Here is a 16,591-nt window from a genome sequence, read left to right on the forward strand (position 1 = left end):
ATGTAGAAGTCTCCTTGAGCGTGGCACTGAACCCCAAACATGGCAGCCACTTCCACTTGTGTGTGACTGGGTTAATGTGGTCAACACTGTAAAACACTGTAGTGGTTGCTCAAATGATTTAACATTCATTGACAGAAATAAAGCTGTATGACAACTTGCAGCCAATCAGGCTGATGGGTGAGTTGCATGAGTAGGTAAGAATTAAATGGTTTTGAAGCTGTTTTTCTTTCTTTTTGATCTCATGGTGCTGTCATTTCTCAGCACAAGACCGGATTGTAAACTCTTAAGAACACTTGTTTTGATCCACGAACCTAATGTTTGACACTGTTCTCAATCGCACATGTGATTTTGTGTTTATGTCCCAACACTCTTCTTCTTCCTCTTCTCCTTTGGATTTAACCAATCAACGCGAAGAAGGCGGGACCTCAGGTACCGTTTCAGCCAGTCAGAGTGAAGAAGGCGGGACCAAGCCTTAGCCAATCGTTGAAGAAGGCGGGTCCCCATTGTACCCTTTCAGCCAATCATAGTGAAGAAGGCGGGACTTAGTTGCCTGCGAGGCAGCTCATCTGACAAAAACATGCCCAAACCTCACTGACAGGTTCCGCTGACGAGCGCTGTGTTTTTACTGCGATTTATTTGTTTACGGAACTGCAATAAAGTGTGCTATTTTCCAATAAGCACAGATATACTTCCAGTAGTTCGTGTTGAAACGGAATCTCGGTCGGGTTATTGCGAAAACCGTCGTCAGCTGTCAGGGCTCCGCCAGAGCTTTGTGCCTCAAAATTCAGTCTTTACGTTCAACAGACGGCAGCTGTCAACGTAAGTCAAGAAAAATGCTTGTTACTGTCTTTTTAAAATAAAAAAAACCCCTCTCCTTTCACGATAACGAACATTTATATTTGTGTGTTGTGTGTTGTCCACCTTGTACTTCATATAGGTCGTGTAAACATGGTGGAAGTAGTTTAAGAGGAAGTGATACCGCTGTTCACAAAAACCGATCTGTAAATGTACTTTTCTCATTTTAAGTAAACTGATACCGATACTTTAGTTTTCGCTTCCTTAAAATAAAGTGTCAGACGGACCACAGTTGATGTTTATTCCAGTCGCAGCCCTCCTTCTCCGGACAATGCCGGCGTCTCCACAGCGCCCCCCTGCGGCCGTGCTCCTGCTGCTGGTGTCCTGCCTGAGCGGGTCTCTCTCCATCCCGGACCCCCGGCTGAGAGAGGCCCTCATCCAGCTGGAGGACGGCATGCAGGCCGGGGGGAAGATAAAGCTGACAGATGCCGAGAAGAGGCTGGACGACCAGCTCTTCAAAATGAAGCAGGAGGAGATGGGGAGGCCGGATTTCCTCCCAGCCATGCACTTCTTCAAGGCCAGGGACCTGATCAGGGCCAGCCCCATCTTCAGTGTGCTGCAGAAGATGCCTAAAGGTACAGTGGGCACTTTTCACTGCTCCACTGCACCGCCATACATTCAACAGGCAAATTTAGTCACCAATACATTGAACACAGAATCACCGCTTTCTTGGGAGTGTCTTGGTTATCTTCAGAATTATACCGTTTGGAATGACTGCTGGATTTCCTCTTGATTTCAGCCTAACTCTATCATCCACTGTTGCAGGCGGAGCTCTCCATCTCCACGACTTCTCCATCGTGGATGTGGAGTGGCTGGTGAAGAACGTGACGTATCGGCCAAACTGCTACATGTGCTTCACTGACAAACAGTCCGTCAGATTCATATTCTCATCGCAGTGGCCCAAACCTCGGCCTCAGTGTTCTCCGTGGGTCCTGCTGGAAAACCTCCGAGCCAAGACGGGGAACACCACCGAGCTCGACAACAGGTGACGTGAAATAATGCTGCAGAGAACAAAACGCAAGTGATAAATGTTTTATATGAGCACACCCCCAGGCTCATCTGGCTGTGTCTAGCCGTACTCTATTGTACTACAAATATTTGGCACCTGTTTACGCCTAAAGCTTTGAGTTCATGTCTGATTTATTATTTTGAAATGAAAACGCACAGATAATAATCTGGTTTGGCTTTCCCTTAAGTTTTAACAATTTTATGTCCAAGACTTCTGAGGCTTTCAAACAGTATCTGTATTTTATTACCAGATCTGAGTGGCTTTAAGTCGGTGGATTATAGAGGAGAAAAGGAGAAATCCCTTTTGCAGTTTAATTTTAAATTCTTTAATAAAACTCTATGTCTTCCCTGTTAAAATAAGTTTTGAACAGACAGATTTGAAAAAAAAAAGTTGCTTTTAATGAATTTTGTCATCTCAAAGTGTGATTTTCTCTGGGTGTGTGTGCTCACGCCTTCAATTTTCGCTGACAAGTGTCGACAAACGGACGAAAGTATGCTAAATGGCGTTGACGCATGTTTGACTCCTTCCCCTCCTGTCTTGCTTGCTTCCAGCATCATGAACAACCTGACGCTGTTCACGGACGAGGACCCCGAGGCGGTGTATCCCAGTCAGGATGTGGTCTGGGACAGGTTCGAGCAGACCTTCCAGGCAGTCTGGGGTCTGGTCACGTACGTTCCCGTGTTCAGGGATTATTTCTACAGAGGCCTCGGCCTGTTCTACGCGGACAACGTCATGTATCTGGAAGTGCGGGTGCTACTGCCAGAGGTACAGAACATCCGTGCCATTTCAAGGCAAACAGTAATAAAATAAAGTCCCACATGCACTGTTGTTTATTGTCTATGATTGATTGTTTTTCAGCTGTACGAGTTGGACGGCAGCACTCATGACAAAACCTTCACCCTGAAGGTTTACCAGGACGTCACTGAGCAGTTCACTGCCAAATACCCAGACTTCTTTGGAGTGAGATTCATTTCGTCTGTTCCAAGGTAAAAAAAAAAAAAAAGATATGTATTGCACTAGTGATTGTGAAGAGCTGAAGACGATACAGATATAATCGCTGTTCTCATGCGTTCCTGGATGTTTCAGGGCAGTAAATGTGTCGGTGATGACTGAAGCGGTGGAGGAGGCCATGAAGCTACAGAAAGACTTCCCACATATCATGGCTGGTTTCGACATGGTGAGAGACTCCAGTGCTTTTTATTAATACTGTAAAATAACGAAAGATATCAACAACCGTCGAAACCAAACACTGGAAACTAAGTAAGAGTCAACGTAATGTCTCCAATGAGCTATTGATTGAATTTCTGTCAAATTCACATTTTGTTAATTGCTGTAACAAAGTGTAAATGCTTCATGTCTTTTCATTGACACTTATGAAATTGTATATTTGTAGACTTAATTATGAATCTGTAATTTAAGATTTTTTGCTTTTTGTCACTACCGTTGAGCTAAATTACCGGTACGTTTTATAATCTTAAAACTGTTCAGTGACGATCCAGAGATACATGATCAAAAGCAGCTGACAGACTCTGCAAAAATTGCAGATTTAATTTAAAAATGACCAAGTCATGTCAAGAAGGCTTGAAGGCCAACATTTCATTTTAATTTTTTTTATTGAGTAAAAAAAAAAAATCTGACTAAAAACCATGAAACCAGTTGAACTGTGATTTGTCTCATTGTATGTCGTATATGCAGATTTTCATACATGTGTCCAGAAAATGTCCACAGTGTTTTGTCTCCTCTCTCTCTCTGCTTGCACAGGTAGGCCGTGAGGATAAGGGCAGACCGCTGTGGTACTTCAGAGAGGCCCTGTCGCTGCCTCAGGAGAGAGGCATCAACCTCCCTTTCTTCTTTCATGCAGGAGAAACAGGTGAGCTGTGAATGACACCATCTGCAGGGATAATGATGGTAATGATAGAATTCCAGCTTCTTTTTTAAAAATGCTTTGTCTTTTCCACTGCTTCGTCTCTGCTGTCCGCAGATCTTGAGGGGACAGACGTGGATCAGAACTTGCTGGACTCTCTTCTCTTCAACACGTCCCGCATCGGCCACGGATTTGCCCTCCTTCGCCATCCGGTGGCCAAAGATCTGTCCAGGAAGAGCAAGGTGGCGGTGGAAGTGTGTCCCATCTCCAACCAGGTATGCTGTCTCCACAAAGCGCCAAACCGCCGCCGCATGTCTTCGTATACTCAACCGTCTGAACTTGGTTTCAGGTGTTGAAGTTGGTGAAAGACCTGCGAAACCATCCAGCAGCTGTACTGCTGTCGGAAAATCACCCAATGGTCATCAGCTCCGACGACCCCGCTGTATTCGGCGCTTTCGGCCTTTCTTTTGACTTCTATGAAGCGTTTGTCGGATTTGGAGGCTTTAAATCCCGTTTAGGTTCCCTCAAACAGCTGGCCATAAACTCAATCAGGTGAGCTTTAGCTGCGGTTAATTCTGCGTTAAAGTTGATGTATTTCTTTTTGAACGAACTGCTCTGACAGTTGCTTTTGTCTTTCAGGTACAGCTCTTTGAGTCCGGTGCAACAGGAGAAGGCTCTTGTTCTGTGGAATACGAAGTGGAACAAGTTTGTCTCTGAAAATGCCCTTTAGAGAGAAGTCAGCACGTTCAAACATGAGCAGTGCCTTTATTGTTCACAAGGAACACAAAACGACTTGAAAACAGCCTCAGATCTCAGCCTGACAGTGTTGCTCTTTAAAGGAAATACAGCATTTAATGTAATAAATATCGTTTACATTGCCTAACAGGAAGACTGCAAATTTCCAAGGCAAAACAGGCTTTTTTTTTAAATGAGGAATTTTGAGACATTTGCACTTTATGACTGTGTTTTGCCTCTTTCTGTAGGATGATATGCAGCATTTGTATTGGCAGAGTGTGAAGTGTGCTTCTGGTTTGATTTTGGTTTGTAGAAAACTATTACAGTATTTTTTTAATGTGTTTTTTTAAATGTTTTTCAAAGACAGGCCGTTTGATTTCATACAGTTTCTACTTGAATGCCACTTTAAGATTTTTATTGATCACGGATGATTCTTGAAATTGAATAATCTACATGCAGGCTTGTGTGTAATGTAAAAAGGCAGGGAAAACAAACCAATGCTATTTCTAAAACTGTAACCACTTCCAATGTGAAAATGTTGACATATAAAAAAACAAAACCTGGTGTGGTGTCACAGTAATTCATTTAATTTCACTCATTCCTATGATCTGTCGCCCATCATCTGCTGCAGGTGTTGAACTGGGAGAAGAAGCTCTCATCAATCGATCCTTTTTCGATGTCTGGCTTCCTGAAAGTTCAGAAACAGATATGTTACAGTCTGTTGAGAAAACAAACCCACTGTGCCTTGTTGCGGAAGCGTTACTGACTGTTGTTTGTGTGTTCGGGCCAGCTGAGCGTTGGTGCTGTCCAGGCGTCTCCTCAGCTGCTTGTCCAGTCGAGCCTGCTGCCTCTCAGCGAGCAGAGCCGTGCGGGCCGAGAGCAGGCGGACTCGATCCAGGTGGTCCTCCTCCTGCTTCCGCTCAGATTCAGCCCTCTGTATACGACACACGACAGTCTCAAGCAGCTGGAATCCACGGGGGATGATCGCTATATCTATAATGGAAGTGTTTTTTTTTGTTTTTGTTTTTTTTACCCGTCTTTCTTCCATTTGGTGTTTCTGGAACTGAGTGACCTGCCGGGGGCTCTCAGGGGGGGCTCTCCTGTCACTGCTGGGACACATGCCGGGCACCCCAACACATGCAGCTGGATCCGAGCCCATCTGCTTTCCTTGTGTGTTTTCATCCTTGTCGTTTTCCAACTCATGGCGCCGCTTTTCTTCAATCTTTGCAGACCCAGAAATGTAATGGTCGCGATACTCTGAACAGTGATTTGAAGTTTACCTCTGTTAGACGTACCTTCGCCAGATTGTAGTCTTTAGTAGCAACAGCAGCTGCTTTTTTCCTTTCCGTCTCCAGGTTTTGACGTCGCAGTGCCTCGCTGTTCATTTTCTCTACGCTCTGGTTGTAGCGCTGCTCTGAAATGCAGGAGAAAAACATGAACAAGCGAGCTTGTGTTTGTCGGGGTGAACTTGAGCGGTGACAAGCGAGACCTTGTACCTTCCAGCTCCTGCTGGCGCCTCTCTGCATCTCGCTCAACCTGCTGCTGGATGAGCCAGTCTCGGAGCTGCTGCCTCTGCCTCTGCTGTCTGCTCTGACTCTCGGGGTCCTCGCCCACCAGGCCGGGCAGAATCATCTGGGCGTCGTCCTGGTGGGTTTTCTTCCAGCGGTCTGAGTCGTTCAGATCATACTCCCGCCTGTGCCAGGGCTGCTGCTGCTGCTGCCTGTACGTGACGATGGCCTTCTCCGCTGCGCGCTTCTCTTTCTCCAGCCTGTTGTGGAGGATGCAGGCTGCTCTCGTGTTGTGGAGCACATCAGCATCTGGAAGGAAAAACCAGGCCGGACACATGGCATTCAGTACCTTACCCACATCTTCCTTGAAGTTTTACACTGTACAGCAGAGTGCAACTATTTATAGTACACACGGAGGCAATGTGGCACTTTTGTTCTGAAGGGTCCCCAGTCAGATAAAACATTCAAGCCACTCACCATACGCCTTTTGCTCCTTTTTTGCTTCATCTTCTTTTTTCTTTTTCTCCTTGACTTGCATATCGAGGGCTTCCTTGTCAACCTGGCCAGCAAGTACACGTTGCAGTTAAAAATATAAATATTTAAGCACAATACATATTCGCTTGACAAGATAGTAACTCAATTTGATGTAATCATTTTCTCCTACATCATTTATTACAATTTATGAGGAAATTATTGCATCAGATATGTCTTAAGTTTTAAAATCAACTTATGCTTAATTATATTATTCATAGCATTTAATGTAACCTCACTACCAGGTCAGACATCACCTATGAACAAGCGGGATGAATCGCTTGAAATAGTATCATTTTTCTACGTTAATTGCATCCAGGAAAAAAAAAGACTAAGGAAACTTACCCCAATCGTTCTGAATTTGTAGTCAAAAATCCTTTGCTGTCTTTCAGTCTCTCGGTTTCGGCTTCGCTCCAGTTTAGCTCGTGCGAGGCGGTCCGACAGCAATTCAGCATTAAACATTTTGACTAACAGATTAAGTTAATTGAGACTTGACTCCCAGACCCAGGCGAACCACTTTCAAACACAGCGGTTGCTAGGAAACCGGAGTGTTCGTAAGCTTTCGGAACGTGTCGGCCTTTTCCGGGAAAATGGTTTGAGGACACTGATTGGCTCGTTTTCACACTTCTAAAATCCACTAAAACTCTTCCGCGTGTTATCAGTTTGAGATACACGTTTGTTTGTATTTTTAAATCCATGTATTTTTAAATCCATGATTTAACTGAAGACCTAAGGTGTAGGCCTAGTTTTAAATAATTAAATACCATATTTAATATTTTATCAGACGACTCCTGATGGCTAAAAGACTGCGAGTTCATAACATCACGTGACACAATAAAAACAAAACATTCAAACTCCAAAAATTCAAACCTAGAGTTGAACCCCAGATTTTACAAAAACAATTACAGCAGTAAATTTAAAAAAATGCAATTTTGGCTAAATATAAAGTACCGATATAGCCTAATGAATATTTCTACTGTCTGTTGAACGTTCACACTTCGTTTCAAATGCCTTCTAAGACAAACATATTGCAACTTACTCATGGATTTTGGCTGTATTAACTAAAATGTGAATGTGTGCATAAGTCCATAAATATGTGAGGTCATGCACGTACGTGTAGAAGAGTAGGTCATATATCACTCATTTTTAATGTGTTTATATACGTATGTATGTGTGTGAGAGTGTAGCGGCAAATGATAAAAGAATTAAGATGATCATGACACAATGAGATATGGATTGCAAATCAGAGGCAGCCAATGTACAGGCAGAAAAAACTGGAAAAAAGTGATTTTTTTTAAAAATAAATATTTTTATTTTGTTGGTTTGTCTTCTCCAAAATTGAAAAATAGACCACACTGGTGAAGAAACTTCTGCAAAAATCCCCTGCACTGATCATTCCTTATGAGTATAAAATTGCAAACCTCAAGGACCACATACATTCAAATATATATTTATTTAAAATGGTTTGATTATATTTTGGATTTCCCATTTTTGGCCAGAGCATTCAGTTATTAAGAGTAGCCCTTGATTGATTTCTAGGCATCTCATTGTTTTGTTGTTTCTGATTTCTTGGCCCTGCAAAGGAAAACCAAAGAGGATAAAAACACCAACATTTCTAATCATTTCTCAGAGCGCAGTACTTTGTCATGTAATACCTGAGTGAAGTTCCAGTGTATTCCCATTCCTTTCTGTGCAGCCTCTTTGCAGTCGTACAGGCCGGGCTCGGTTGTATTTTTGCCCACGTCAGCTAAGCACCGATTGTCGTTGTATTTGTGGGACTTGATGCCACCAATGTACAACTCACCATTTCCTCTGTAATATGTCATCTTGAGCGGTAAAAGAAAGGAGAAAATGCTAATTAAACTGAGCAGATACGCCATCAGGTGACACTTGGCTCTCGGAGGTGCTTCACTCACCTGCGGTCCGTAGTAGTGGCACAGGTAGGCCACCGGGGTGTGCCCGGGTACTCTACCCTGGTCTACGCACAAGCCAGAGTCAAGATTCTTCAACTGTCAGGAACAAACATGGGCGTGTTTCTCACTCTATCAAACATATCTAAGTTTTTTGTTTTTTTTGTTTGTTTTTTTTTTTAAAGAAAACTCACTCCTCCAAAAGCCAGTATGTTGTGCCAGGGATCCAGTTTAGGATAGATGTTCTCCAGGTACCATTTGAAAGGTTTACATTTCAATCTTTCTCTCAGTTTCTTCCTCTCTGAAACATCTCCGATATCGATTCCATGATTCTACGGAGACAGAAAAAGAAGTTTGATCATTGTTTTATGTTCCTGCTGGACCTCCTGACTCCTTTACCTCAAAAGGGATGTTCCAGGCCAGGTTGACGTTGTGCTTGTATTCGTCCATCCAGACTTCCGCGACCCTCAGGGCATTTCTCTTCATGGCGCTGCTCAGGTCCAGCATGTACGGCTTGTGTTCCCTCTCAATGTGGGCAATCTTGGAGCAGGGAACGACTTCGACACTGCCGCCGCATGTCCACACCTACACCAGCAATAATGCACACGTTTAACTTTGTAACTTTGTATTGGCAGGAAAATTAGAGTCGACTTACAGCAAGAATTCTTAAAATGAACCTTAACTGCAGAAATTGAAGGAGTTTCTGCAGTATTTTGGATAATTTACTAGTTTTACCAAGGTTTTGATGATTTCTAAGATCTGAAAGTATGAATTTGGAGCTTCACTCACACGAATTCCCAGTTCAACATTTTCTCCGCCGTACACCTTCATTCCTTCGTCCAGGACTCCAATTTCTCCAAGAAACTCCCTGTTGGCAACTAGGATCCCCATGACGGACGGACTCCTGAAGATGACAGCAGCGACCACAGACACATTTAACGTCCCCCTCTACTGTTTTACCGCCAGCAGTCCTTGTTGATGTCAACTGAACTCACTTCCCGGGTAGCGACCCGTCGTTCTTCAGATAATACTCTGGGCTGAAACTCTCATACATGCACCACAGAGCCCAGTCGAAGGCGTGAGCTGCAGGGAAGTACTGAACGACTTCCAGATCGTCGAAGTTGACTTTGTCAAACACGGGCGAGACCACCACCGTCCGGTCGGCCTGGATCTGAGTCAGCAGCGGTTCAGCCCTGTGAGAGCGGAAACAGGAAGTTCGATTCAGATCTCTTTCAGTGTATGAGCCAAATAATCACAACATAAATCAACTTTACCGAATGTAATAAAACAGAGACAACACAAGAGTTTCCACATCAGTACGTATGAATCTGAGAGACTTCGACCCTGCTTACATGACAGCAATTCAACTTTCAAAAGGCATTGCTTTTGTGTTTTCATTTCACAAAGGTTTTGTGTTTACATGGCAATGGCAGAAACACTTAAAGCAGTGTAGTTTTTATGTTGGACCAGTAGATGGGCCTGTTTGGTTTTGCAATGAAACCCCACACACATGCAGAGGACATAAATGATAATGCAGAGTTCACAGACATTGGTATGGACAGACGACCAAGCTGGACTGCCATTAGAGGAGACTCAGACTACCAAATCTGAGGAGAACATGGGCCAACGGTCATGACACTCTGGAGAACACTATTGTTATTGTTCATCTTGAAACATTTTTCAAGCTAAATGTTAAAGACTGTCCTCGACAGTGATGAATTAGATGAATAGATCCTCATTTTTCTGTCTCGGCATTTCTGTCTGGAGTCAGTTTCACGAAATATCTTTAGAGTTTGGACAAATTCAGTCAACACAAATGCAACAGGATCAGCCAGCTTGTTAATGCGTTTTATGATTTCCCAAGTCAGCTTGCCTCACTGCTTCAGGAATCGATATGAAGATTTGGAAATTGCTCACGGTGCAGGCCCTTTGAGGAAATTAGCACCTTGCGTAATGAGGGTGGATCTGAGGACAGAGTAATGCACTATCTGCAGACGGGGTCATTTCACAACGTGTGTGATTAATGAAGCACTTCTGACACGGGAAATGATTCAACCAAAAATCCGGGTTTAACTGTGTTTTGTCAGAGCTAGCAGAAAACTTGGAAATTGTTAAAATCCTGTTTTGAAGACAAGTTGATATTCTGCAAATGATCTATCCAACAGTCTTTGTACAGTTAAAGGCAAAGTACACAGCGATACAAAAGTTCTGCTTCAAGGAGTAATGATCAAGCACTCGAGATTTAACGGAGCTCGATCAGCTTCCGCCTCCTACCACATCTCATGGACTTCGATGTGAGCGTCCAGGATGGCCACCACGTCGGCGGTGGCAGCTCTCCATCCAGACGCCCGGGCGTGAGCGAGACCGTGCTGCTCCGTGTGCCTCACCCTGACGAAACGGACGCTGGGCTTCTCTTGCTCCAGTGTTTTTATGTACGCATCCAGGTCCCCCTTCAGGTCGTCTGAATCACAGGAAGTGGATGCTTATACTGAGGAAATGGGGGCAGGTTCAAGGTCAAGTGCCACACACACACACACACACACTGAACACAGTGCTGCCCAGTATGATCCTAAACATGTCACACTAGTTCAAACATTGTGACAAGAGTGATCAGGTTCAAGGTGTTTAAAACAGCGACGGTGGTGATATACACTTTTTTTTTTAATACTCAAGGGCGTTTGTAGCCTCGTAAACCAGACCCGCTCACTCCTCATCCTCATTTGGATTTGGAGTTAAACTTATGGTGCGTTCACACCGGACGCGTCGCAAGCGTCGTGAGCGGCGCTTTTCTATGCAAAGTCTATGGTGGACGAGTGTCGTGGAGCAGCGGGTGGCGGGGCGGCGCATCAGGAGCGTCATGAGCGTCGCTTTTCGAGCGTTTCGAGCGTCGACGCCCACGACGCTCGTCCCCGGCGTCAGGAGCGTCGTGAGCGTCGCTTTTTGAGAGTTGGGAAAACTGAACTTTCGACGCGCTGCCGCTGAGCGTCAACCAATCAGAGACGATCCCTTTTTTTGTCAAAAGCAACTAGCGACAAATCTAGCAACCTTCTCCGGTGCTCTGGAGACGTGACAGGACGTCTCGTTGCTGTCGTCAATGAGCAGCGGGTGCTGCGTGAGCCCCTCCCCCGTCCCAAAGCGCTCACAAGCGGTCAGTCTCAGCAGCGCTCCCCGCTGCAGTCAGAGCAGAGAGGAGCAGAGCAGCCAATAGCGACTTTTCCAACGACGACGCGGTCTAGCTTTATTTAACAAATAAAGCCAAGCCGCTCTCCTGATGCGATCCGCCATAGCTGGAAACAGAAATCAGCCTCCAGCGCGCCAATTAACTGACGTGCGTTGCGAGCGTCGCGAGCGTCGCCAGCTTTGTGACCAGCCAATGTCAAGCGTCGTGTTTAAAGCGTCACAAGCGTCAGCTTCGAGGCGTCCCAAGCGTCGACGACGCCCGCGACGCGTCCGGTGTGAACGCACCATTAGTCTGGATAGGAACCCATTGAAACTTCTTGCAGGGGGCATCGGTTACTCCTTTGACTGACAGCGCACTTCAGCCAATCAGCGCTTCAAAACAAATGCGTCATCAAAATGCGTTCGCTTCTCTAAGGATTAGCATTAGCTCATTAGCTCTCGCGTCCTTACACGCAAAGAAACGCGAAAACCTATTTTTCTGTTAGAAACTCGCCAAGCGCAGACTCTTGCTCTTGCTTGATTGTTGTAATTCTTGGTATTTTGGCTATAACTTTACTGATTGCAGCTTTCAGACGATGGTTAAAGTCCGTCATCTCCGATACGCGCAGCGATAGCGTCACTTCCGGTTTAGCCACCGGAATTCGCCAAAAAAAATTGAAACAAAAAGCGGCAACGCTTATTGGCTCGGCCGTTTCCGGACTGCGTGAAATCCCCTGCTATGGGCTCCTACCCAGACTGAGCTCATCTCCAAAATCCAAACGGATGACGAGTGTTTGGTTGAGGAGTGCTGGTTTACGAGGCAACGGCGTTTGCGACCTTTGACAGGTTAATTTATAACCACTAGTTTATCATTATGATTCAAAGTTGAAATTCTATTATGTAGCTGCTGAAATATAGAGTACTTTAAAAAGGTAAAATAAAAAAAAAAACACACACAACTTCGATGATCAAACAGTTAGACGGAAAAAACACCAACTTGTTTTCCAGTCTTTAAAAAAGGCAACACGACAGAGGCTCTCCATTCCAATCTGAGGCTAGAGGGATTCTTGTATGAAGCGAATTGTAAAGCTGTTCTGAGCAAAGGATCTGAAAATAATCATTTTCACTGACCACAGCAGGATTGCGAAATTTGTGCCATGTATCTCGTCTCCACCCCCCTAAGTGCAAACCAAAACAAGCTTTGTGGTGAACACTCAGGTGTTGGGACATCGTAATTACTGTTTGAGCAAGGCACCATTAGAGCTGTTGTCGTCCACCATGACGATCTCCTTCAGCACGTTTCGGGGAGTGCGGTCCACGATGCTGCGCAGGGCTCGTTTGAGCACAGACAAGGCTTCGTCCAGGTAGATCAGCACCACTGCCAGGCTGGGAAGGTCCTTCGGGTAACTCTTGTCCAAACATCTGTGCAGGAGAAGAAGACTACGTTTGAAGAAGACGTATGTTGACGTAATGAGGGAAATGAAATGTGAGGACAGCGATGGTTCTTGTGTGAAGTGATGAGGAGGAGAACAATAACAGGAATTTAAAATACACCTCTTGTCTCTGGTGTCCGGGAGAGCTCGATCGAGAGGAAGGCGATCGCTGAGAAACACGTTGTATCCATAGTTCTTAAACAAAGTCTCTGCTTCCATTTGGTCGTCCTCGGACAGGTTCGATCCCCACGATTTGAAAAGAGCAGAATTGGGGAACAGCTTAGCGACTTTCTGCTCACGCTGCTTCTTGGAGGCTTTCTTATCTTCAGGCTGTTGGACGTCAGCAGCGTCTCTCCCCCGGTTCAGGCTCTCTTCCAGGATTTTAGCAGCGTTTCTCCATCTGTCTATGTCCTCTTCCAGAATGAGTTTAATCCTATCCTGCTTTTTCTCGAAGGATTTCATCATTGTGTCTTTACGGATGTGAGAAATCAAGAACGACAAAAAGAGAAAAGCATCAGACATAATAGCTTTCTTGCCTTTTTTTTGGCAGCCAAATATAACCAGAGAAATCTACAATTTTAAATGTAAAAAGCTAAAAATACATGAATAAAATAACAGGGCACGAGGAATAGGATAATTGATAAAATTGTGTGCTTCTTCAATATCTCTATTGAAAATTCATTCAATATAAAAAAAACATGCAAATATATTCAAAACAGACAGTTCAATGTAATTACTTATCTTACAAATGTTTCTGCAGCAAAGTTACTGGATATAGTTCTCAGCTGTGATTCATCTTGAGTATATTACTACATTAGAAAGTTTATAATTATGTCAAAAAAAAACATTTGGTGGCCATTTTGGATGCCATCTTGGATTTTATGTGTAATGTTTTATTATGTTTTATGTAATATGTTTAAATCTGATTTACTACGCTGAGATTATGAGGTAGGATTATGTAACCTCTGATCAATGGCCTCTTTGTTCAGCGATAAAACTGGTTCGTCACTAGATTTACATTTCAATAAATCCCAGAATTTCCGTCTCGGTCAGGAGCCGTTTTGCCATCAAGATTGCACAAAATTACATTTCCATTTGAGGAAAAAAAATTGAGGAAGTGTTTCATGGAACTGCATCTTAATTTAGAAAGTTGAGGGGTCATATAACAAGAACAAATTTTAAATTCTTCACCATAGATGCTGTGAGAACAGGAGGTTCGAAATACCTCAGTTTAACTTGGAATCCAATGGGAGACATTTCCCAGTCGATTCGGTGGCCTTATTTTGAAAGAGCCATTTCACCCACTAAAATGATTTTTTTAACCAAAAATAACTTAGCCCCATTTTTCAGGGGTGGGCATTCCTGGTCATTGAAGGCTGCAGCCTTGCATGTTTTCCATGTCTCCCTGCTTCAACACAACTGAATCTCGTGAAGAATCATGGCGGAGTCCAGCAGAAAGCCTGATAAGGAGCCACATTGCAAACAGCCGTGTCGCAGGGAGACATGGAAAACATACAGGGCTGCGGCAATCGAGGACCAGGAATGCCAACCCCTGGTCTATATGAAGTAGGGCTGAACGATATATCGTTATCATATCGATATCGGGATATGAACATTCAGGACATTAGTTTCTCAAAATCAACAATATCAAGATTTCCCCTGCTTGCCCTGCATGTAAGCTCGCCCATGCACAGGTAAGGCCAGCCAACCACAAACCTCGTTTACTGGTTGACAGCTGATGGCAGAGGGCGGTTGCAGAATCTGCACAAACAAGTTTGGTGGTCGTGGCAGTGAGTTCTCATAAATAAAACAGCATTTTTTTTTCTACAACCTTTTGTATTATAATGTTTTTATTTTTCTGAAAAATGCTTAACTTTCACTGAATCCATTGTAATATATCGTATCGATAGAGATATCTGGCATGGATATCGAGATATGAAATTTTGCCCATATCGTTCAGCCCTAATATGAAGAGTCAATAAACCCAGTATCACTCCACCACCTTGATTTTCTCAGAGATAGCTCATTAATAAGTTTTCGTGGACAATAAGGCTGTGATTCAGGTATTTCCATGAGGACAGCAGAGAAGGCCTCGCAGCCTCGGACGACCCACCACTGTTATAAGTTATGGTACAAAACACAAAGCATGTTAGTTCAACACGTTTGTGAGCAGTTTCCACTGACAATTTCACAGCAAAATGCGTCATCATCGTAGGACAGAGATCTATGGCCGTTATCGCTTTGCTGTATTGCTTTTATCGTCCCTAATAAAGCTGCATTCCTTTGCCGTTATTGTTTGGCAGCAACCTGTACTGGCATGTGGATGTGATCAGCAGTCTAAATATGTATATTATGTCAGAAACAAACGTGAATCAATATTCCTCAGATCGATCCATTACTCCCTGTAGCTTTAATAATCAAACAATAATACAGATGAATATTAGTGAATAGAACTCACAGAGCTTGTTGATGCTCCCCTCCAGGTGTGACATCCTTCTCTCGGCTCGTGATGCCTCCAGTCCACTCTGTGTCTCCACGTGATTCACATACCTCACCATCAGGTGAAAGCCCAGGTAGAGCACGAGCCCGCAGCCCCACAGCGTGAACAGCGCGCGCTTCACCCACGCCGCTCTCATGCTGACGCGCGCGCGGACACGACGCGAGACCCCGGAGTGGAGCGAGAGGCACGTCTTTAAACGGATCAGTCACATGGGAGGAGGATGAAGATCCACACCTGGATCAAGCGGCGAGCTGACGTCACCACCCCGCCTTCACGCACACGCCCAGGTGAGGTACGCTGCCATTTTTCAATGTGAAGTAACTACAGTTTCAGTTTCAACATGAAGCCAACTTTAATGAAACCCTCTGCAGCAAAATACAGTGAAATGTAACAAAACAAACAAACAAACAAAAAACATTATCCTGTAGCTGTTGGACTCTACCAGCCCCTAAATCCCCAAAGTTTGATAAAAAAAAAAAATAATAGTGTGAACAAGCCAGACAGAGCTAATGTGTGTTTCACTTTGTGTCACCAAAATCACTGCAGCCTTCACTGTCTCCTGTTGATTGTACTGCAACACATAGTTAGACATAAAAAGGCTTTTTCATGATTTTAATGGATTGTTATAATCATAAAATCCAATAAATTCACTTTACTGCAGAACAATGAAACTGTGTAGTATGATCAGCAGGACTGTGACTGTGGCTGCATGGACTGGTTGTCCAGGGCTTGTTTCGTTCCTTTGTTAGATGTTCCTTCTTTGTATTTTTCATGAGAAGAGTCGTGTTTGGCCTGTTGATCCTGCCAGGTTTGAGAGGTGTTTCTTTTGTGCATTGCGGAACCAACTGTTCTTACAATCAAACGCTGTAATGGTTTTTAAAAGTATTGTTTTTAATTAATAATAGCAATTTATGTGATTTTTTTCTTCACACCAGCCTTGGTTTTTTTATGGTATCACCTGTGTTCAAACCCTTTGAAGGGCAAGAAGTTGAAGAGTTATTAATTTGTACTAAAACACAAAAATTATTAGATTAAACTAGGATCTCAAAAGCATAATATTTAGTTGTGACCAGCCTTGTTTCACATT

General features: G+C 43.9%; 3 protein-coding genes across 5 annotated transcripts; 1 reads left to right on the forward strand and 2 right to left on the reverse strand.

Moving 5' to 3' along the window:
- Positions 1 to 587: 587 nt before the first annotated feature.
- On the forward strand, positions 588 to 5,021 carry LOC115392187 (adenosine deaminase 2-A-like). 3 transcript variants are annotated; one of them, XM_030096728.1, is made up of 10 exons: positions 588 to 819; positions 1,104 to 1,430; positions 1,621 to 1,840; positions 2,416 to 2,629; positions 2,723 to 2,850; positions 2,951 to 3,041; positions 3,626 to 3,734; positions 3,846 to 4,003; positions 4,078 to 4,280; positions 4,368 to 5,021. In XM_030096728.1, the coding sequence occupies exons 2-10, from the start codon at positions 1,127 to 1,129 to the stop codon at positions 4,456 to 4,458; spliced, it is 1,518 nt and encodes a 505-aa protein (XP_029952588.1). In that variant the 5' UTR covers positions 588 to 819; positions 1,104 to 1,126; the 3' UTR covers positions 4,459 to 5,021. The 3 variants fall into 3 exon arrangements, with proteins under 3 accessions (XP_029952588.1, XP_029952587.1, XP_029952589.1); XM_030096727.1 differs by having other exon boundaries at positions 588 to 1,430; XM_030096729.1 differs by lacking the exon at positions 4,368 to 5,021 and having other exon boundaries at positions 588 to 1,430; positions 3,630 to 3,734.
- Positions 4,448 to 6,586, reverse strand: LOC115392188 (RIB43A-like with coiled-coils protein 2). Its single transcript, XM_030096730.1, has 6 exons — positions 6,449 to 6,586; positions 5,960 to 6,280; positions 5,759 to 5,877; positions 5,497 to 5,685; positions 5,231 to 5,397; positions 4,448 to 5,151 (listed from the first exon to the last, which is right to left on the reverse strand). Exons 1-6 carry the CDS (start codon positions 6,507 to 6,509, stop codon positions 5,082 to 5,084), a joined length of 927 nt encoding a protein of 308 aa, XP_029952590.1. The 5' UTR covers positions 6,510 to 6,586; the 3' UTR covers positions 4,448 to 5,081.
- Positions 6,587 to 7,934: 1,348 nt separating this feature from the next.
- On the reverse strand, positions 7,935 to 15,660 carry LOC115392186 (probable polypeptide N-acetylgalactosaminyltransferase 8). Its single transcript, XM_030096726.1, has 11 exons — positions 15,463 to 15,660; positions 13,126 to 13,474; positions 12,827 to 12,993; positions 10,687 to 10,873; positions 9,408 to 9,605; positions 9,202 to 9,316; positions 8,812 to 8,997; positions 8,607 to 8,744; positions 8,419 to 8,511; positions 8,158 to 8,328; positions 7,935 to 8,077 (listed from the first exon to the last, which is right to left on the reverse strand). The coding sequence occupies exons 1-11, from the start codon at positions 15,638 to 15,640 to the stop codon at positions 7,958 to 7,960; spliced, it is 1,902 nt and encodes a 633-aa protein (XP_029952586.1). The 5' UTR covers positions 15,641 to 15,660; the 3' UTR covers positions 7,935 to 7,957.
- Positions 15,661 to 16,591: the final 931 nt, after the last annotated feature.

Source organism: Salarias fasciatus, chromosome 7, assembly GCF_902148845.1.
Source record: "Salarias fasciatus chromosome 7, fSalaFa1.1, whole genome shotgun sequence".
Classification (NCBI taxonomy): domain Eukaryota; kingdom Metazoa; phylum Chordata; class Actinopteri; order Blenniiformes; family Blenniidae; genus Salarias; species Salarias fasciatus.